This window comes from Camelina sativa, chromosome 4 (assembly GCF_030686135.1).
Source record: "Camelina sativa cultivar CO46 ecotype springtype chromosome 4, ASM3068613v1".
NCBI classification, from domain to species: domain Eukaryota; kingdom Viridiplantae; phylum Streptophyta; class Magnoliopsida; order Brassicales; family Brassicaceae; genus Camelina; species Camelina sativa.
This window is the reverse complement of record NC_141883.1, coordinates 15,709,952-15,730,899: the sequence shown is the minus strand read 5'-3', so window position 1 is coordinate 15,730,899 and position 20,948 is coordinate 15,709,952. Positions and strand designations below refer to the sequence as shown.

The window sequence follows — 20,948 nt, the reverse complement described above, 5'->3', positions numbered from 1 at the left end:
TTCTAGGACCTTGGCTGCCTCTACCTCTGTTTGAAGTCTCAGGGACATGGTAGTGGCATCCATTCTGATCATGAGTGAGTCTCTTGCAAAGAAAACAGACTTTCAGGAGCATTTCATAAGTCAACTCTACTCGCACCGCTTCTCCTGTTTTAAATCGAGCCGTTTTGGTGAATTGAAGGGGTTCATCTGCATTAATCCAAGCTCGAGCTCTTAGATATTCCAACAAAGAGGAGTTTTTCGCATGGAGCTCCACTGCATCCACCTTTCCAAAGGGTTCAATGATAGCCTCAACAGTCTTCTTCTTAATAAGATGGATCGGAATCCCTTTTATCCGAATCCAAAAAAGGATTGTTTTTAGGAAGTCAGGACCCGGATTTGCCTTCCACTGCTCCAAAGTAACTATCCATCCATTTACAAACCATGGGCCTTTTGATAGCACTTGGTAGAGGTCGCCTTCACTATCAAAGATGAACTGAACTCTATCCTCTCCAATTCCTTTCTTACGGACTATGTCTTCCATCCCCCATATCAGAGCGAGAGCCTTAACCAAGCCGCCCACCTTATGAGCCGATGGGTTAAGACAACGAACTATAATACTCTTAGAGTTCTCCTCAATAAGGTCATATGTTTCCAGATCTGGAATCTCCACTGTCTCTCCTTCCCCAAGCAGATCTAAATCTCGCAGCTCCTCCATCAGAGACTGTGCCCTTTTCTTTTTTTGTCGATTCATTCTGACAGAATACAGAGTAGAACCCAAATCTCTAACTAGAGGGAGGAAAAGATCTTAAACAGAGAACCTAACCGATATAACTACATAGTAGCCACAACGAGCTTAATGCATCAACAGAGAACAAGAAATTGGGCTCACTGTACCAAGACTAGGAGATTAGAAGAGTAGATTTGAAAATCGCCTCACAATCGCCTCATGTACGGAAACCCTAGCCATCTTTTTTCCCCACGAATTCATTGCTTTAAATAACTTCTTTTTAATATATTTTGTCAAGAAAAAGATTGTGATTTGGTAAAAAAAAAAAATTTGGAGGGACATGTTTAGCCATGTGCAAACAACAACATTGAAGTTTTTTCTAATAACTAAAATGAAACTTTGAAGCCCATAAAAGTTGATTTTATAACTTTGTACACTTTGCAGAGATTTTGAACCTAGTGATGATCTTTTGTAGATATATTTGATACATTAACTAAAACTTTCCATCTGCCATCGGCCCAAATATTTTAAAGTCTTTAATGCAAAAACTTTTGAAGGCCTCTGGTTGATTGTTAATTAAATTTACTGAAAATTCAATTTTTTAAATCCTTATTTGCACTACATAAAACAAATTAAATCAATTTTGATTTCAAAATTTCTTCAACAAATACAATATTTCATCTAATATATTTTCTGAAACAGAAAATGGGTTTAAGGTTGGTGCATTTCTACTAACTCTACCTGAACGGAAATACTTTGATGTCACCTTCTTACTCAAATTTGGAAAACCCATAGTTTAATACAATAAAAAGTTTCGTACAAGTCATCTTCCCAACTTATCCTTTTATCGAAAAATTAAGCATTTCATCATGGTGGTATTTAATCAATCCTCCTAAGAAATGAATACATTAAATATGATCTGCAATCTTAGAATATTGGATGATGTTGCTACTAACCCATTCACATACTTCCCCCCCCCTTCAAAATTGGTATATCACATGGGATAATTCTTTGTTATTTAGATCAAATTGTTGTAGAATCTCTAGATACGTACGCAATACAAAACAAAAACTAGGAAAAGTTTTGCATACCCAAAAATTTTGGAATTGTTTGCAAATTTAATAGTAGCTAAGTAAACGAAAAGAAAATGAAAGATTTCTAGTCTCTAAATCGAATTAGTTTTTGCATAAAAACATTTTTGATAAGTTTTTTTTGGTAAAGCAATTCTAAATTTTACTTTTTTGTATAGAGTCCGAGACAATGATGAGCGGCTAGATTTTTCAGGTTTACCTATGCAATCACAGACATTCTTCATACTAGAAAGTATAAATACGTTTCACTATAAATTTACACTAATTTCTCCTTATTTTTTTGTGAGCTATTTCGATAAATACAAAGAACTTACAAGTTTTGCATGTTGAGTGAAAGTAGTGAAGTTAAACCAGCTTGATCCCATATAACATACTACTATACAAGTACCATTATATCACTACTATTGAGAGGGAAAATTACGTTTAATTTATGTGGCAATACTGGTATAGAAGGCAATAGCAAAAGCCAATTGTCTTAAAACCTTGGACATACTCCCAAAATTTTAATTTATTAATTGATACTTTTATTTTAAATATTAAATCTTACTATAATTATAATCGACATATAATTATAGCACAAACTTCTCCGGTGAGATATGGCGGTTACATCTAGCCCCTTCGTCGTCTCCGTCTTCATCTGACGTTGTCAATCCCAGTTTTCTCCTTGAATTCTAGAATTATTTCTCTCGCATCTAAGCCAATTGATTCTGCTCAATTTTGAAAATATATATATTGCTTTGTTGAGACTCGGTCGTCGTGTTCCATCATCTTCGAGGATATCTGTCGACTTTGTCTAGCAATTTTTTTACTAGAAAACCATAAGAATCTACTGAATTTCACATCCAATTTTTTTTTTGTGTGGATTTAGCAAGGTCAATATTTACAATAGAACAAGAATAGTACATTTAAAATGGATATGAAGCTTACTTATAAATGGCGATAAAATGATGATAAAGTGTCGTGTGGGGAAGATTGATCAAATAAGAAGAACCGCACAAAAAAGATACAACAAAAATACCAACACATATTCATGTCCTATCCCAAATACTAATTTTCCTTTTCATTGGATTAAAAATATGCTTCTTTGTTTTGGTTGGAAAAGAAACAAACCCCTCAAGAGACACTTTCTCTCTCTAAACCTAATTCTCTCTCGCCTCTCTCCTCTCAAAACTCAAAAGCCGTCGCCTCTGTTTTCTTGGCCAACATCTGGTGGCTTTATAGCCCCGACATGGTTCTTTCTTTATGTTTTTTTTTTCTTTCTGTTGTAGTGTTCTTGTCGGCTGTGTAGTTTTTTGAGTTTTTGGCTTCTCTCGACGAGATCGGAAGTGGAGCTACTCTAGTTTCCAGGTGTAGATCTTTTGATGATTTTGTAGAGGATGATGTCTTGCTCGATCTACCTGTGTGTTTGGCTTTGTATTGCCAGCGATTCGTCCTCTTTTTGCCGTGTTCTTAGAGTCTCGCTCTACCCGGAAGAAACAGATCTGGTCCATCGAGTTGGTCGGTGGTGTTCGTCGGAGATGTGTCTTCAGATGGGTGGTGCGGTCGACTCTTATGTCCGGTAATCGAGCTCAATCTCATCAAATTAAGCTAGTTTGGTATATCCCCAGCTTGTTTGATGTTGGCCTTAGATGTTGTTTCTTGCTTATCCTACTGGTTTGTTAGGTCATCTAGTCTAGCTTTCGATCTTGAGGAAGTTACGGCCGGGTCTTATGTCTGGTTTAGGATAGCTTTCGTTTACCTCTTATTTGATCGTTAAATCTTTAAACCAAGTCTCCTTCCACCACCATTAGTCTAGAAAATAATTAGGTCTTTTCCCGTGGTTTGTTCCTTGTTTGTTTTTGTAAGGCTAAGCTCTTGTGGCAAATGACCACTTGTGGGGATGCAAAGTCCTAGATGTAGATTCTCGGTATAAGATTAGGTGGTTAGGAATTAGATTCACGTTCGTTGCTTATTGTGTTCGAGGTATTCATTTTTTTGTTGGGTCAAATCTTCGCGGTGGCCTCTATCATTGGATCTCTTCCATTTGCGTTTGATGGTCCTTTCGACATTGACTCTTGAGAACTTAGTCCTGGACTAATGTTCTCCTCCGACTTCTCCGATGATTTTGAGAGCTCCTCTTTTGGCTTTAGTTTTCCACCTTGTGATTCCCGTATATTGGACTTAAGTTTCCGGGGATATCTTTGTTTTCCGCCGACTTTAAGATTTCAAAAACGCATTCCACTTTTGTATTTCACCTTGGTATAATATAATGAAAATGTTCTAGTGACAAAAAAAAAAAAAAAAACAAACAAACCCCTTCAACTGTTCATATGATCTCCATCCTACAATTCTATGAACCTACTTGCGTATATAAATAGATTTTCACAAAATAAGTTTTTTTGACGAGTATAATTGTTTTACAAACCAAAATATTATTTACGAAATAAAATATTTGATATTCTTCATGTCATAAATATTTTTAATTACAAGACAAATTGAATCTTCCTTCTTTCCAAGAAAATTCATTGTCGAGATTCATAATCAAAATGATTTTTTTTCTACTTCGACTAATAAATTCCTGTATATTGTAGGTATTTTCAGTGAATCAATTACAAAGATTCTTAAATCATGTTGAGAACACTAGAATAAACAAGTTTTATAAACTGTTTCTATAAAGCATTAAAAATAATTTTTTTATATAAGCAAAAATTGTCATGAAAGGGTTTGTTGTACACCAAAAAAAAAAAAAAAAAAAAAGACAATACATCTCTCTGAGTCGTTGCACAACATACGTCTTTCAATAATACCATTTTTTTTTGTCCAACCATATAAAATAAATTTCCTTTTTGTATTATGTATAAGAAAATAATAATTTCCGTTCATACGTGATTTTTCCTGTTAGAAAAGAAATATTAGTAAAAATATATTTTTTAAGAAGGGAAAAAAAAGGAAAAGGAAAAGAGAAAGTAATAAAACGTTCTAGAGAGTTCCATCCTAAACTCCACAAAACCTCGAACAAAAGCAAACGCAATTGAACCTCTTCATAAGACACAACAAGTCCTTCACAGCAGCCACATCAAACCCCAAACAACACATCTCATTCCGTCCTTCTTCTTCGTCTCCGCCATCGAAAGAGAGGCTCTTTCTCTTTCTCTCTCTCTCCCTTCGATTTCTAGGGTTTTCGTAAGAAGGGCGATAAGATGTTCGGGCGAGGACCCTCGAAGAAGAGCGACAACACTAAGTTCTACGAGATCTTAGGTGTTCCTAAGAGCGCATCACCTGAAGATCTCAAGAAAGCTTACAAAAAAGCCGCTATCAAGAACCATCCCGACAAGGGTGGAGATCCAGAGAAGGTTTACATCTTTTTCAGATCCCTTTTCCTTATCGCTTCAGATTCTGTCAATTTCGATCTAGGTTTTCTTAGTTCGATTTTGTTTTCTTTCGATTTGATTGTGGTCTTGTGAGCTTTTTGATGTTTGAATTTTGATCCGATCTGAAATAAAGTTGAGTTTTTTTAGATTAGATGTACTTAATTGAGATGTTTTTGGTACAAAGTGGTGAAAGTTATGAGCTTTTGTGTTGAGTTCAAGGTCTCGATGTTTCGTTTAAGCTCTGTTGGATTGGTGATGCATCTTCTTGACAATTTAAGGTTTAAAGTTGTTTGCTTTGTGAAGTTATGGAGTGTTTGAGTTTTTGGTTTGTGGTGTTATGAGTTAATTTGTTATTTTGAGTTGAGTTTGATTCATGTATTTAATTTCAGTTCAAGGAGTTAGCTCAAGCTTATGAAGTTCTTAGTGACCCGGAGAAGCGTGAGATTTATGACCAGTATGGTGAGGATGCACTCAAGGAAGGAATGGGTGGTGGAGGAGGTGGACATGATCCATTTGATATTTTCTCATCCTTCTTTGGTGGAAGCCCGTTTGGAGGTGACTCTCTTGTTCATTGTTTTGCTCTCTGATATTACAATTGAGAGTTTTTTTTTTAATTGATTTGAGTATCTTTGTTTTTTGATTAGGTGGTAGTAGCCGGGGAAGGAGGCAGAGGCGTGGTGAAGATGTTGTTCATCCCTTGAAGGTTTCTCTGGAGGATGTGTACCTTGGAACAATGAAGAAGCTCTCACTTTCTAGGAATACTCTCTGCTCCAAGTGTAACGGGTTAGTACCTTCATTCTTTTACGCTTTCCTTTTTCCCCCTTTCGGTGTACCTAATAGTATAAATGAGGTGAAGCTTTGACAGATGTCCTTTATTTCAAAATCATTCTTAGTTAATTTCTCCAATTTTTTTGGACACCAGATGCTGAAAAGGTTGTTAATTTGTGATTGTTATTTATGATTGTAGAAAGGGTTCAAAGTCTGGAGCCTCCTTGAAATGTGGTGGGTGTCAGGGTACAGGTATGAAGGTCTCAATTAGGCAGCTCGGACCTGGAATGATCCAGCAGATGCAGCATGCATGTAATGAATGCAAAGGAACAGGTGAGACCATCAATGATCGGGACAGGTGCCCACAATGCAAAGGAGACAAGGTTATTCCTGAGAAGAAGGTGCTTGAAGTGAATGTGGAGAAGGGAATGCAACACAGTCAGAAGATCACATTCGAAGGACAAGCAGATGAAGCGGTATGTACCCTCAGACATTTTACTCCTGCTTTGACTACTATGTTTCTTTTTCTCCTTCTTGTGACTAACTGTTTTTGTTTATTGTTGGAACAGCCTGACACTGTCACTGGAGATATAGTGTTTGTCCTTCAGCAGAAAGAGCACCCAAAGTTCAAGAGAAAGGGAGAAGACCTCTTTGTGGAACACACGCTTTCTCTAACAGAAGCTTTATGTGGCTTCCAATTTGTTCTGACTCACTTAGATGGCAGAAGTCTTCTCATTAAATCTAATCCTGGGGAGGTCGTGAAACCTGGTACGTATTCAGATTCAGATGCATCATAATGCCTTTGGTTTTACAGTTATCTGTCTTTCATTGAAACATGCTAACTTATCTTGATGTGCTTGATAGATTCATACAAGGCCATAAGCGACGAGGGAATGCCGGTATACCAGAGGCCGTTCATGAAGGGTAAGCTGTACATCCACTTCACAGTGGATTTCCCGGACTCGCTGAGCCCTGAGCAGACCAAAGCACTGGAAGCTGTTTTGCCCAAGCCCTCAACAGCTCAGTTGAACGACATGGAGATAGATGAGTGTGAGGAGACCACTCTACACGATGTGAACATTGAGGATGAGATGAGGAGGAAGGCACAAGCTCAAAGAGAGGCTTATGATGATGACGATGATGATGATGACCATCCTGGTGGTGCTCAGAGGGTGCAATGTGCCCAGCAGTAAGTAATCTCGTAGAGAGAGACTTTTCCCACATGGGTTTGGCTCCAACATTTGTCTTCTCCTTTTTCATTCTAAGTGTATTGGAGTCTTTATGGAGTTTGGTACGGTTTAAGAATTTGCCCACTTTGGTTGAAGTGGAACAGCCAACTTGTTTTCTCTTTCTCTGACTCTTAAAATTATTAAGGCGTGTTACAATTTTGTGTTTTTTGATAATTAAATTTGTAGTAATTTAATGTCTAAGAACATATATACTAAGTCCTCTTCTATATGTTATGTCTTTTTCTATGTTGATGCTGGTTTGCATTTTCGTTTATACTGTTATGAACCCTTGACAACAACAAGAACCCGTAATAATCCAAACCGATATTCGACAACACCACCAGCCAATACAGCCACCAGACAACTCTAAGCAATTAAGGTCATTACAAATTACTGGGATTTAATTCTTATCTGTCAAAGCAAGTTTTTTAATTCTTATCTGTCAAAGCAAGTTTTTATTGAGTTGGGTTCAGGGGTTTGACATTTAGCACAACAAAGATGTGGTGGTTATTGTTGGTGTGGCTTCGTTAATGCCACGTTATCCCAGTCGTTGCCACAACATCGAAACCTGGTGATCTAGTAGCTAGGCCTGCTACCGAACCGGAATTTACTAATCAAATCGAACCGCGTTTTAATCACTTTGGTTTGGGTCGGTTTACTCGATCTGTAGGATTTTAGATGATTTTTGTTTCGTTATTCGTTCTGTTTGATTCGGCTCACTCATCTGATTCTAACTAAAATAAATTTAGATTATATAAAAATTACAAAAATATACGTATCCAAATTGTTTTAAAATTGTGAACCTTAATCAAACCAAACTAAAAATTTGTCCGAAATATCTCATAATAACCAAACCGAATAATCAATTTATTGTGGTATTTGTGCTATAGTGCTGGAAGCAAGAAATGAGCCACGTACCGAGAACTCCTCGGATAAAAAAAAATATAAAACTTTAATTTCTCAAAAAAAGTCAAAACAACTAAATTAAAAAACATTTCTCTGACAAAAATCTAGAACCGTTGGATTGTTCGGTGTGTTCAGAAACCGTTGGATTCAATTTTCTTTTGTCAAAAACTACTCAACTCATTCATCTCCACCAAATTCTCCAGTTTCTTCTCTTTCATCTACAATCACAGTACTCATCCATGGCGATTTCTCAAGCTCAACCTCTGCTTCTTCTGCTCATATCATTCTTCCTATTACCTGCTTTGCACGCCACTTCTTTCTCCTACTGCGGTTTGTCTCCTAAATCCCTTTCTTTGTCTTCTATCAGATTAAGGGTGTATTATTATTATTATTATTTTTTTGGATCGTTGCTAGAACAAATCGAGTATTGTCTATCTTTAAAGCACTTTAATTTTCATAAAGTTTGAATCTTTATAGAAGATGATTCGACTTTAACACTCTGATTGCTGCTTTCAATTTGAGGGTGAACTTGGTCTCTGATCTATTCAAGAAAACTATCTATCTGTTTCAGTTCTTGAAGCATGTAATATGTAAGGATCTTACTGTTGAAACTATCAATTTCTTGGATGTATAGTCTCGAAAATTTAATCAAGGTGGGAACTAAATTTGTGTGATCCTTGAGAGATCTTCTTGGTATATGTTGAACTGAATCAGCAGATTATTTTAGCTCAATTCAGCCAACATTATCTTCTTGGTTATGTTATTACAGCTTTAGCAATCTCTTCCAGAAAGAGAGACACTTTTTGTTAATAGTGTTGTTCTCTGTTTGACTCTCTCTCTTTGAATACATCAAAATGCATTAACCATTTGTTTGCTTGCCATGAACTGTATTTTCCCCTTGGTAAACTGTTGCTGACTGTTTGTAGATAAGAGGCTCGATCCCGTCAAGGTCACGGGTGTGAAGATCTCTCCTAACCCCGTTGTGAGTGGTGAAGCTGCAACATTTAAGATTTTGGGTTCTACTGGTAAATACCCCCCCCCCCCTTTTTTTTTTTAATGATCTTCCTGCTTCCTTTTGTTTAAACTTTGACTCTATTATTGGAAAATTTGTAAGATATTTTGAGTTTCAACATTTCTTGATTAAAAAATCTTGTCTGCTGATGTGTGCATAGGCGAAGATATCTCTGGAGGAAAAGTAGTGATCAGCGTTTCATACTTTGGGATTCGTGTCCATACCGAAACTCATGACCTCTGCGAGGAGACGGCCTGTCCGGTTGCACCAGGCAACTTTGTGCTTTCTCATTCTCAAACCCTCCCCTCAATTACGCCGCCTGTAAGATATCTTTAACACTCTTTCAATAGATACACCTAGAAATCTATAAGCGAAAGTTATGAATGAAACTGTATAGGACATGTTGGTTATATATATTAACTGTGGTTTGAGATTACTTCTCATTTCTTATTTGGTAAATCTTCAAACGCATCACCCTCTTAGAGTGGCTTCTCTTTTGAAACAGGGCACTTACACGCTAAAGATGACGATAAACGACAAGAGCGGCGGAAGACTAACGTGCATCAGCTTCAAATTCAAGATCACATTAAAATCCGCGGTCTTTGCTAGTTAAGTTTTATGGTGTAAATACGTTGACGTCTTTGTGAATCTCTCTGTGTTTACTTTTGTGGTGTCTAAATAAAGAATCTGCGCTTTTGAGACTTGAGTTGATGATCTACATGAAACAAAGAGTGCACAGACCATTTATCTGCTATTAAGCTTATTATACATAAGTAACGATAAATCTCTTGACCCAAATTTGAACCTAACCAAATTATACAACGAAAGTTTTTTTGGTTGTTGTTTCCTTTTCTGACTATTCCCACTAAAGAAAAACCCTACCGAAAGCAAAAACCATATAAACAACCTAAAGTTGACCTAGCAGGAGACCAAAACAAATAAATTGATCCACCAAATTTGTGACGTGGATAAGAAGTTTGCTGATCGTTTAAGTCTTTTGTAATTCCCTTTATTTTGTTCAGTTTAATGAATGATTTTTCTATCTACCTCTTGGAGAGATGGCGTGAAAGTTGAACCTTTTAGGGTTTAGATTGAACTCTTCTCTTTTTTTTCTTTTTCATGTTTCAGGAGCCAGTAGGGATGAGGTCTGTCTCTATGGATTGCGTGGCTTCAATGGATTCTCTTCCAGATGATCTTCTTGTCCAAATCTTGTCCTTTCTTCCTACGAAACAAACTGTTTCAACCTCTATACTCTCCAAGAGGTGGAGGACTCTGTTTGCTTTCAGTCCTAATCTTGATTTTGACGAATCCGTCTTCAGGCTCCCCAAAGAGATGTATATAAGATCGGTGGACAGTGTATTGGCTTTCCAAGGTGGTAAACATATGGAGAAGTTCTCACTTGTATTTAAATCATTTGACGATGAAGTATATGACGTTGACCGATGGATATGTTATGCCCTGGAACACGGTGTCTCTGAGCTTCATCTAGACATAGAATCTATAAGGTTTCGTTTTTTCCCATCCAAAGTGTAACACCCGAACTCGACACCCGGAACAGGTCAACGGGTTGACTTCCTCGCCCGACCCAAAAACAATCTTTAAATGCAAACCACCAACTAACTTTGCAAAAAGAACTCTTAGCTTAACCAACTTGCAAAAAGAGAGGGGTGAGTAATTGATAATTACTCAGTGAGGGAAAGCCTTAGGGCTCCCGAAGTCTCCACACCCAAATACGCTTAGACAATCAAAAAGTCTAAACCTAAGACAAGCAGCAATTATTGTGTCCTAAATCCTGTGACACAAAAACATACGCACACATCACACAAATGGAACTACATCCCATAACCGCCCTAAAGACGGGTTGGATACAACGTGTCAACACACGCTACCCTCGTGCATTATCAGATCCCTCATGATTTCGCACTTCTTCATGCACCATGTTTACGGAACCTCCATGCCTCTTGCACTTCGTCCTAGCATCAATCACTCGTGCTCATGCTTACGGACCCCAAGCGCCTCTTGCACTTGTTCCTAGCACTGCACACACGTCGGCTCGTCAGCCATCCTGATCTACCCGCATTCTGCGCCCGTAGACCACCACATAACTACAAGGAATTCTCCTTGCAGGACTCTCTGCAGCTCACCGCATCTACGTGCCCTTGGCACCTATCTCCTCACACACAAGCACTTATTTTACCACAACAAAACATGCATTCACGCAATCATCAAACAACACGCATAAAATATCCATTTTAGTTCAATTTCTAACTCTAAGATGCTAATTCTCTTTCTTATACTTTATAAATATATATATACTTATAAATATTAGTACACTCCACAAACAAATACGATTACTTATAATATATGCAATTCGTAGATATACTCAGCTTAACCCTAGACTAAGCAACTATCCAAAACATCTGAATATGTAGAAGACACCAACTAGTCCTCACCTTAGCCACATGAATCGCATATTCTACTTAGCACTTCTAACAATATAATCCGTCTTAACAACAACCTCGGTCTGCAATGATTTAATGATAACAATCCATTAAATAATCCAAGATTATTCCATTAAACCAAATCCAAACGCATGCCCCGGTTTAACATTTCTTTGTTTGAGTTTGTGCTCCTTAATTAAATCGATCAACCACACTTTAATAATTAAACCAAACCAATATAATTACCCCATATTATACATGATCGCACAACACCACACTTTTCACGTACCCACATAATTGAGTTCGGTAATGGACCTTAACTACACAAACTATTTCCGGTTTAGTTGGTTTATGCTCCCGGTTCAATAATCAGCACAACAAACCACAACAACAACATGCACGAGTGTTAGCTTAGCCGTTTACCTCGCTCGCCGTTCACTCTCAGCCAATCCTCGACGGTTCGACGTGACGGTTTAGTCACACGGTGGCTACTTCCCCATGGTTCAACAACATACATCACAAGCAAGCAACAAATGAAGGATTAGGTCTACACAGTCTGTAACTTCCAGCCCAAGTTATAAAACAAATCTAGGTTTCCTTACCTATAATGGCCTCGACGATGGGCTATGGCTGCTTTCGGTGACAGTGGCTGACATCTCCAGTGACAGCGGCTAACACATGGTAGCAACTCCAGTGATATACGATGGCTTGCTCACCAACGGTGGTGATCGATCGACGGTGGCGCACAACAAATCTCTGTGATCTCTTTCTCTTCTTCTCAACAATGGCAATGACAACCACATGAGAAAGACGGTGATGATGGTGAACTCCGACGTTGAGAGAGACTTAGGATTAGGGTTTACAAACTCTCTTCTCTCGACAAAACAAGGGCGGCGATATGAGTGCATCCACGTTAACACCATTACACACCATAACCCTTGTCGTTTTTGTGACTTAGCTCTTCTTGGGCCTTTATGGGCTGAATTAGGATCCACAATAACACCGTTTAAAATCCGGGATGTTACACAAAGTCTTCACCAGCACAACACTGGTTAAGCTGTCGTTGGTAACAAACTGGTGCATCCCAACACAAGACTGCCTAAGACTTCCTCCGGATACATGTCTCCCAGCACTAAAGGTTCTCCTCCTTGATTCAATCTGTTTTGAGGATGATCAATTAGCTGTGTTACTTGCTGCATGTCCTGCACTCGAGGACTTAACCATACATCATTACGGCCGTACTCCAGATTTTTCATACGTCATATCTAACAAAACCATCAAGAAACTCTCGGTTATCTATCACTATATCTGTAGGTATTATGTTGATCGTTCTAACTTATGCGTTGTCGGCCTCTGTTACCATCCTTGGCGTGAGTCTCCATATTGTCATGTAGATTCACTTGCCAAAGCTAAATTGGATCTTCAATTCATAGATTTTCACTGAGGCAGATGATGCGGATTTGACAACTCTCATCAGTGGGATACGCAATGTCAAGACCCTACACTTGACTTCTTCTGCTGTTGAGGTCAGTTTCCTTGTATAGATTTATTGGTCTCATCATCTTTTTGGTTAGAAACATGAAAACATTCATTGTTTGTGTTTCCAGATGATTACGGTATGCTGCAAAGGTGGACTACCGGTGTTCAACAACCTAGTTGAATTACAGTTTTCGAGTAGTAAAAGAGGTTGGAGAGTGTTTCTGCCACTTCTGCTAGAGCGTTCCCCAAACCTAAAATCGCTGGTTCTTTCAGTATGATGTAGCAAACCCTCAACAAATCTTACTTACATATATATATATATGAGTGTGGCAGGAAATTAAATTGAAGTCCTCTCCTCTTGATGCTTCAGGGTCTGCATCGTTACACATTTAGACCAAGACAACGGTTTGTAGGGATTCAAATTCCCTCGAATAACCAAATAAAGATGTTGCTTATCAAGAAGTATCAAGGATATGCAAGCGAGCTGAAACACATTAGACATTTCATACTGAAAATGGAGTGTCTTCAAGTGGTGAAAGTCTACGTTTCGCCTACAGTGGATGACCCCAGAAAGAAGCAACTCACAGAGGATCTGTTGAAGCTTCCCGCAGCTTCTTCATCCGAGCTCAAGATACAAGTCATGTGATCATTTCTTTGTTTTAATTAGTGCTTTACGATTTCTTATCATGCGAATCATAAATAAAACAACCTGGTTTGGGTTTAAAGGAAGCTAAGGGTTTCGTGGAGAAGAGTCCTTGGATTTTGAAAGCACGAGTACCAAAAGAAGTAGGAGAGAAGACACGAGGGTCTTCATTTTTCCAGTTTTCTTTGTGTTTCATAATAGTCGAGGAGGTCATGTGTGAGCCTATCTTCTAATCAGAATTTTGTCTCACAATCATCAAAACACATCTACGTCTAAAATTTTTAGAATATACGATTCAAAAACAGAAACGCTATAGAAATCTTACTTTTTCATGTACTCTAACTTTTGAACGATTTTTGGTCAGCCACTTGCTTAACCTCTCATTCTCCTTATCTTGTTTTTACCACAACCTTACATATTTATACTACATTCTATTTTAACCTAATTACTTGCATAATTGTTTTCTAACACAAAATAACCCAATAACATATATGGGCCTTCTAATAAAAACAACATGGCCCATAAGACTTTTCTTCTTTCTTGTACGACACAAAACACATCCTCTCATTTTCTTCTATCTCTCGATTATTCCTTCAATTTCTTCTTCTTACTTTCTTCTGCTCATGTTTGATTCTTTGTGAACTATTAATCAAAGGTGAGATTCCAACACTCCCTCTCTCACCTTTTGATTAATCCCCAATATCCAATCTCGGAATTTGATCCCCTTTTGCCCTTGATCTTCACCGGTATCTTCCTTGTGCCATTGACGAATTCTCTTTAAAACATCTGCAAAGCTCAATAGTGAGTTCATTAGCTCCCTCATAATTCCAATTTTTTGTGACCGTTTGAGTTCCGGTTCTGGCAAGACCGTTTCTTTCTCTGGTTTGATTCCCATCTCAAACAACTTTTGTTTCTTTCTGCTCTTGACTGTGATATGAGGTTTCTTCTTCTTTTGCAGGTGCTAGTTCCATTTGTGTGATGTGTGAGTATGTTTGTGTGTCACAGGATTTAGGACACAGTGATTGCTGCTTGGCTTAGGTTTAGACTTTGTGATTGTCTAATCGTGTTTGGGTGTGGTGACTTCGGGAGCCCTGAGGCTTTCCCTCACTGAGTAATTATCAATTGCTCATATTCTCTCTTTTGCAGGTTGGTTAAGTTAAGAGTTTATTTTGCATCGTTAGCTGGTGGTATTGCATTTGAAGAGCGTTTTGGGGCGGGCCAGGGAGTCAACCCGTTGACCTGTTCCGGGTGTCGAGTTCGGGTGTTACAGTTTGTCTTTCAGGTGATTTTGGTTTGCTGCAAAGGTGAACTACCCGTGTTCAAAAACCTCGTTAAGTTAATATTTTCGAGGAAAAAAAAAGGTTGGAGAATGTTTCTGCCACTTCTGCTAGAGCGTTCTCCAAAGCTAAACACCTTGGTTCTTTCGGTATGAAGCAAATTAAACCTAACAAATCTTACTTTATGTATACGAGTACGATTGTGGCATGAAATTAAGCTTCTCCTCTTGACGCTTCAGGATCTGCATCGTTACACATTTAGGGGGTGTTATTGGATAAAGGTTTTTAATGGATTTGAATTATTAGTGGATTCTAAAGTTCAATGATTTTCTAATGCATTAGACGAGGATTTGATGTCATTATAAGTGGATTTGAAAAGCATAACTGATGGATTTGAAAGTCATTACTAGTAGACTTTATTATTTTTTTCAAGTTAAATAAAAAATAAAATAAACTACCCATAAATTGTGTTGTGGACTAATAAAATAAACTACCCATAAAACTAATGTCAGAATTAAATAACTTCAGTTACTATAATGTTACAATTTGTGTTTACAAAATGAATCAATTTGAAAATCTTTTAGAACCTGCTAATTGGAAAGAGAGATTAGTAAATCAGGAGAGATAATGATATAGCTCATCAATAGGGGTACATGTACATCATACAATGTTATTTCTTCAAACAAGATAATTCAGAATGCTTTCATATTCTGTCGTCTGAGAATTTAAGTACGAAGACAAGTTTCAAGTTTGCTAAGTAACACAAAACCACCACAGATGATGCATTTGTCAACGACAATTAATTAACAACACGATGGACGCTTCTTCATACAAACCATCGTGGACATATAGCCTGTAAGTGGCATGAGAGTGAGATACATACAAGAAAAAAATTCAGACTGAAGATCTTAAATCTAAAAGAAGAAAAAGCAAAACTTAATGAGAACCACAAGATATATGGCTAAAGCCGCTAAACAAACCGATCTACACAATAGTAACAGTGTATGGGTTATGCCAGTTGTTCTGGGAAACAAGAAACCAGAAAGACAGAATCTCATAGACAACTAATCCTAATGTTAAATGTCAAACACAACTACAACTGCTCTTATCTTTGGCAGTAGTTCAGGAGAGGCTGAGTGAATCAAAAAAAGGTAAAAGGTAAGCCTCGTCTGATATCTGAAATAGTACCCAAATTGGTGTTTTTGTCAACTGTTTGAGCAGTACTATGTTGCTCACCACCACAGAAGAGTTTGGAACCATACTGAATAGCTTTGCATATCTTATTTATAGCCTCAGTTTTGTTCAAATATAGGACTATAAGAGTAAGCTCGACTCTGGACAAATCAAATGTAGTCATGCTTTTTCTGTAAACAACACAGAAGCCAAGATTCAACACACTTAACATGAGCTCAAACTAAACTATGAAACAAAATCAAGAAACATACTCCATAAGAGAAAAATGTGGATGAATCCTTTATGTTCCCTACTCTTAAATTAAACCCAGAAAACGTTAGAGATATAGGAAAAAATTCACCCTTTTAACCAAGCCACGTTTGATTAACGAAAAACATAGGAAAAATGTTAGCTTTTATCAATTTCAAGCCAAAATATAAATACCTAGATTCAATAGGCAAAAAATAAGAATCCCAAATCCAATTTTACAATACACATCCAAATCATCAAACACGTCAGAAATTTTTTAATCATACCTTAAAATTGTTGGATAATGGCACAACCATTGTCAACGATCTGAAAGTAGCCTTCGCCATAGGCTCAGAGTCAGAGGTTGATCTCTATAATGATGGCTCCGGTGTCGAGACTGTTCTCCAAAAGCTTCGAGAATAGCCGAGGAGAGGTATAAGATGACTTGACGGGAGCAAATTCTAGTAGCTCGTGGAGAGGAATCTGCTTTTATTTCTTTCTTTGATTATGAGAGAGAAGAGATATGAAATACTTGAGAAGAATGTTGGATTGTGTTTGTTCACGTTTTTTAAAGAAAAGTACAATGAAATCCAAAATGAAACAAAATCAAATCCATATTGAATAACAGTGTTTTAAACGTACTTTAGAATACACAAAACAAATACATAATCTAATACGGGAGATTTTAATGGATTTTACCAAATACACAATTGAATAACAACAGATTTCAAAATACATCCAATTCTTTTAAAAACCACAGTCCAATAACACCCACTTAGACGAACAAAACTGTGTGTAGGGGTTCAAATTCCCTCGAACAACAAAATAAAGGTGCTGAGTATCCTGCAATATGAAGGAAGCGCAAACGAGCTAAAACACATTAACCATTTCTTACTAAAATGGAGTGTTTCAAAATGGTAAAAGTCTATGTTGCAGCTGAGATGGATGACCTCAAAAAGATGCAACTCACAGATGATCTGTTAAAGCTTTCCACAGCTTCATCCAAGGTCAAGATCCAAGTCATGTGATCATCATTATCTATATGTTGTTGATAGATTTATCTAAAACGCAAAGAATAATTTGTTTTTATTTTTTAAGATTTGTTATTTAATTCAATATGCAAACCGTAAAAACAAAGAGCCTAGGGTCTAGGGACATAAATGGACAAGACAGTTCTACCGGATAAGGCTTAGAGTTGGATTGGTGAGAACAAACTTGATGAAGGTAAAGAAAATAAGAAGGCAATGTGCCCCGATTTATGAATGGAGCAACAACTGCATGACTTAAAGCAGAAATGCAAAGACCTAAAAACTCAGCTGAATAAATCTGAACAAGGAGAAGGTAGAGGTTTTGGAAGCCACATCTCTTGATCTCTCTTTCAATGATGTTGTTTGTGTTATTTTCCATTCTCAGTGGTTTGAAATTGTTTCCTTTTCGTCTCATTTCCCACTCATTTTTGTAATGTAATCTTCGTATTCATCATCATTGTAGAGTGGCTTCTCTGATCAAGCAGACAGATTGGTCTACTCTTTGTTTCATGTAGATCAACTCAAGCCTCAAAAGAGGTTTCTTCACTTTGGACACCACACAAAAGTAAACTGAACGAAATCTACAAGTTCGATCTAAGTGATTTCAGATTCTAACATATGTGGACGAGAAGTTTAAATAGTCTTGGAACGAGTAACGTATTGCGCAAGTTAGCAGCCATTTAAAACACTGGAAAAGCTTCTCCTTCAAAAAGTATTTACCATCCCATCTTCTCTTCAAACCTAACACAATTTTTCTTTTTCTTTTTTTTGTTTTTTGTTTTTGACAATTACCCTAAAAAATAACTATGTACACAATTTAAAATTGACCGAGCAGGACAGAAAAAAAAAACAAAACTGAAATTTGAATCTTTATATTTGATCATTGACGAATGATTTTTTTTATATCCTGGGGAAAAAGCTTGAACCTTAAGAGGTTTTGAGATAAATTGAATCTTCTTTTTTTTTTTTTGTTTTCCAGATAATCTTCTTGACCAAATCCTATCCTTCCTTCCCACGGAAAAAAACCCTGTTGTTTTTTCATAAAAACGGGGAGACCGCCTCATAAGCTTTAGACCGCACGTCATTGACAGCAAATTCTACGTGGTTATACGCAAAATGAACATTAAGCAACCAAATCTTATAAAGAAAATTATTAGCACGAACATACAAAATCTAATCAGCAAAACTAACAAGAGATAGTGAATTATAAAAAGATTATTACTGTAATTAGCATCCAAATTCAAATATTAAAGTAATACAAAATGTTAAGAGGTCTTGACTACAGTAAAATTTGTTACCCTTAAATTATGTATTTTCTTAAATGATTAGCCTTAAATTTTAGGTGGTATGATTTCTATCAACATGTGTGATTAGCATAAAAAATATTTTTAAAAAAAAAAAGTAAAAGGCAAAATAAATATAAAAAAATGAAACCCTAGCGAGAGCTCCATTGTCCTCCACCATATATATATATGAAAACCAAAAACTTAAAGCAGCTAGCAAAATCAACAACCGAGAGACTCAATTTTGAAAAGCTTTGATATATGGAACATGGAGAACAAACTGCTGAACTACAATTGTACCCGGCTTCATTGGATTGTCTTCCAGATGATCTTCTTCTCCAAATCTTGTCCTTCCTTACCACGAAAGAAGCTGCTTCAACCTCTGTTCTCTCCAAGAGGTGGAGAACTCTGTTTGCTCTCAGTCCTAATCTTGACTTTGACAATTCCATCTTTTTACACCCTGAAGATGGTAAACGGAATAGGCCGGACATTCAAAGGAGTTTCGAGGATTTTGTGGATAAAACATTGGCTTTGCATGATGACAACCATATTATAAAGACGTTCTCACTAAAATTTGATAAACCAGATAGAGATCGCTTTGGGGAAAGCTTTGGCGTGATGGATGTTGTTGACCGCTGGATATGTAATGCCTTCGGACACGGTGTCTCTGAGCTTCATCTGCGTATTCCATCAAACTCACTCTGTGATCTCCCATCAAAAGTCTTCACCAGCACCACACTAGTTAAGCTGTCATTGGGAACAGCTATATACGTCCCAAGTGTTCCTTCCCATACATGTCTACCATCACTAAAGGTTCTCCTCCTTGAATCAGTTCAATTTAGGGATAATCAACTATCTGATGTGTTTCTTGCTGCTTGCCCTGCACTTGAGGACTTAACCATACATCATATGTACTTTCCAGCAGACATGTTATATATATCCAGTAAGACAGTTAAAAAACTCTCAGTTTCTAACTATATTTATACATATCGTTCTTGCACTACTTCACTTGACACTCCAAGTGTTGTCGACCTCTATTTCTCTGGTTATGCTGGGCACACAACTTCACATTATAATCTGGATTCACTTGGCAAGGCTACTCTGGACCTTCATTTGCCCAAACATTACAAGTATTTGGACACGGTTGGTGAGGATTTGATGAATCTCATCAGTGGGATACGCAACCTCAAGACCCTTCACTTGACTTTTTCGGCTGTCGAGGTCAGTTTCAGTGTATGGTCTCTCATCACCTTTTATCTTTATCGGTCAAAAACAAAACAAAATTCTTTGTGTTTTGTGTGTGTATTAGGCGATTTCACTATTCTGCAAAGATGGATTACCGGTGTTCAACGAACTCGTTGAGTTAGTGTTTTCGAGTCAGAAACGCGGTTGGAAAGTGCTTCTACCACTTCTGCTAGAGCGTTCTCCAAACCTAGAAACTCTGATTCTCTCGGTATGAAAAAAAAAAAAAACCATGAACAAATCTTACTTTATGACTTGCATGAGTATTAAGTAGACTCTATCCTCTTTGATGCTTCAGGGTTTGCATCGTTACACATTAAGAACAACTCAATATGTTGGGATTCAAGTTCCCTCGAATAACCAAATAAAGATATTGCATATCATACAATATCAAGGACGTGCAATCGAGCTGTTACACATTAACCATTTCTTACTGCATATGGAGTGTCTAGAAGTGTTAAAAGTTTACGTTGCAGCTGAAATGGATGACTTCAAAAAGATGCAAGTCATGGAGGATATGTTGAAGCTTCCTGCAGCTTCATCCAAGCTCAAGATACAAGTCAAATAATCATCATCATCCATTAGTTTTTATATGTTCTCTTTATATTTTAGTAATTTATTATCATGCGCAATCATAAAAAACTAGAAACTACAACTTGGTTTTGAGTTTAAAGGAAGCTAAGGAATTCGTGGAAAAGGAAGCACGAGTATCAGAAGAAGAAGGTGCAATATCAAAGCTGTTTTGGAGTGAGTGAGTTTCCAGTTATGTGTTTCTTGGACTGATGATGAGGAAACGAGGTTTCATTTTTCTAGTTTTATTTGTGTTCAATAATAATCGAGGACATAAATCTTCATAGCACAATTATATTGTTTTGTAGGGAATTATAATCACATGTTTTGATTTGCTTCAATGTGATTTGCCTACTAAGGTTAATGATGAGGGTCATGAAATCCTGCAAAACAAAGAGATCATCTATGAGCTTGCTAAGGTTTCATAAGGACCTTGGTTACACTTCAGTGTGATTTGCCTACTAAGGCTTTTTTAGAGCTTAAACCCATCAATGTTTGCTA

The 20,948-nt window shown here is 37.2% G+C and overlaps 3 protein-coding genes, 1 non-coding gene and 1 pseudogene across 12 annotated transcripts; all 5 read left to right on the top strand.

The window, feature by feature from the left end:
- The first annotated feature begins 4,635 nt into the window (after nucleotides 1–4,635).
- Nucleotides 4,636–7,394, top strand: LOC104712011 (chaperone protein dnaJ 3). Its single transcript, XM_087510198.1, has 6 exons — nucleotides 4,636–5,129; nucleotides 5,537–5,702; nucleotides 5,792–5,930; nucleotides 6,115–6,391; nucleotides 6,485–6,683; nucleotides 6,780–7,394. The coding sequence occupies exons 1-6, from the start codon at nucleotides 4,977–4,979 to the stop codon at nucleotides 7,106–7,108; spliced, it is 1,263 nt and encodes a 420-aa protein (XP_087366324.1). The 5' UTR covers nucleotides 4,636–4,976; the 3' UTR covers nucleotides 7,109–7,394.
- Nucleotides 7,395–8,025: 631 nt separating this feature from the next.
- LOC104780267 (MD-2-related lipid-recognition protein ROSY1-like) lies at nucleotides 8,026–9,768 on the top strand. Its single transcript, XM_087510197.1, has 4 exons — nucleotides 8,026–8,380; nucleotides 8,977–9,075; nucleotides 9,223–9,383; nucleotides 9,568–9,768. Exons 1-4 carry the CDS (start codon nucleotides 8,290–8,292, stop codon nucleotides 9,673–9,675), a joined length of 459 nt encoding a protein of 152 aa, XP_087366323.1. The 5' UTR covers nucleotides 8,026–8,289; the 3' UTR covers nucleotides 9,676–9,768.
- A 151-nt stretch (nucleotides 9,769–9,919) lies between these two features.
- LOC147945779 (putative F-box protein At3g44060) lies at nucleotides 9,920–13,628 on the top strand (annotated as a pseudogene).
- A 483-nt stretch (nucleotides 13,629–14,111) lies between these two features.
- LOC104783742 (uncharacterized) lies at nucleotides 14,112–15,305 on the top strand. Of its 9 annotated transcripts, none has more exons than XR_015596744.1 (3): nucleotides 14,173–14,507; nucleotides 14,584–14,663; nucleotides 14,772–15,305. It is a non-coding gene; the product is annotated as an uncharacterized LOC104783742 (transcript). The 9 variants fall into 9 exon arrangements; XR_015596747.1 differs by having other exon boundaries at nucleotides 14,174–14,507; nucleotides 14,584–14,607; XR_015596742.1 differs by having other exon boundaries at nucleotides 14,175–14,426.
- Nucleotides 15,306–18,846: 3,541 nt separating this feature from the next.
- Nucleotides 18,847–20,788, top strand: LOC104783741 (putative F-box protein At3g44060). The gene is made up of 3 exons (XM_087509127.1): nucleotides 18,847–19,856; nucleotides 19,945–20,088; nucleotides 20,176–20,788. Exons 1-3 carry the CDS (start codon nucleotides 18,897–18,899, stop codon nucleotides 20,443–20,445), a joined length of 1,374 nt encoding a protein of 457 aa, XP_087365253.1. The 5' UTR covers nucleotides 18,847–18,896; the 3' UTR covers nucleotides 20,446–20,788.
- Nucleotides 20,789–20,948: the final 160 nt, after the last annotated feature.

What these genes read in the sequence shown, in the direction of transcription:
- LOC104780267 (XM_087510197.1), top strand. Translation starts at nt 8,290, where the DNA reads ATGGCGATTTCTCAAGCTCAACCTCTGCTTCTTCTGCTCATATCATTC. An exon ending in CACTTCTTTCTCCTACTGCG is followed by an intron (nt 8,381 to 8,976) that starts GTTTGTCTCCTA and finishes GACTGTTTGTAG; the next exon opens with ATAAGAGGCTCGATCCCGTC. An exon ending in TCCCCTCAATTACGCCGCCT is followed by an intron (nt 9,384 to 9,567) that starts GTAAGATATCTT and finishes CTTTTGAAACAG; the next exon opens with GGCACTTACACGCTAAAGAT.
- LOC104712011 (XM_087510198.1), top strand. Translation starts at nt 4,977, where the DNA reads ATGTTCGGGCGAGGACCCTCGAAGAAGAGCGACAACACTAAGTTCTAC. An exon ending in TGGTGGAAGCCCGTTTGGAG is followed by an intron (nt 5,703 to 5,791) that starts GTGACTCTCTTG and finishes TTTTTTGATTAG; the next exon opens with GTGGTAGTAGCCGGGGAAGG. An exon ending in TGGGGAGGTCGTGAAACCTG is followed by an intron (nt 6,684 to 6,779) that starts GTACGTATTCAG and finishes TGTGCTTGATAG; the next exon opens with ATTCATACAAGGCCATAAGC.
- LOC104783741 (XM_087509127.1), top strand. Translation starts at nt 18,897, where the DNA reads ATGGAACATGGAGAACAAACTGCTGAACTACAATTGTACCCGGCTTCA. An exon ending in TGACTTTTTCGGCTGTCGAG is followed by an intron (nt 19,857 to 19,944) that starts GTCAGTTTCAGT and finishes TGTGTGTATTAG; the next exon opens with GCGATTTCACTATTCTGCAA. An exon ending in TAGAAACTCTGATTCTCTCG is followed by an intron (nt 20,089 to 20,175) that starts GTATGAAAAAAA and finishes TTGATGCTTCAG; the next exon opens with GGTTTGCATCGTTACACATT.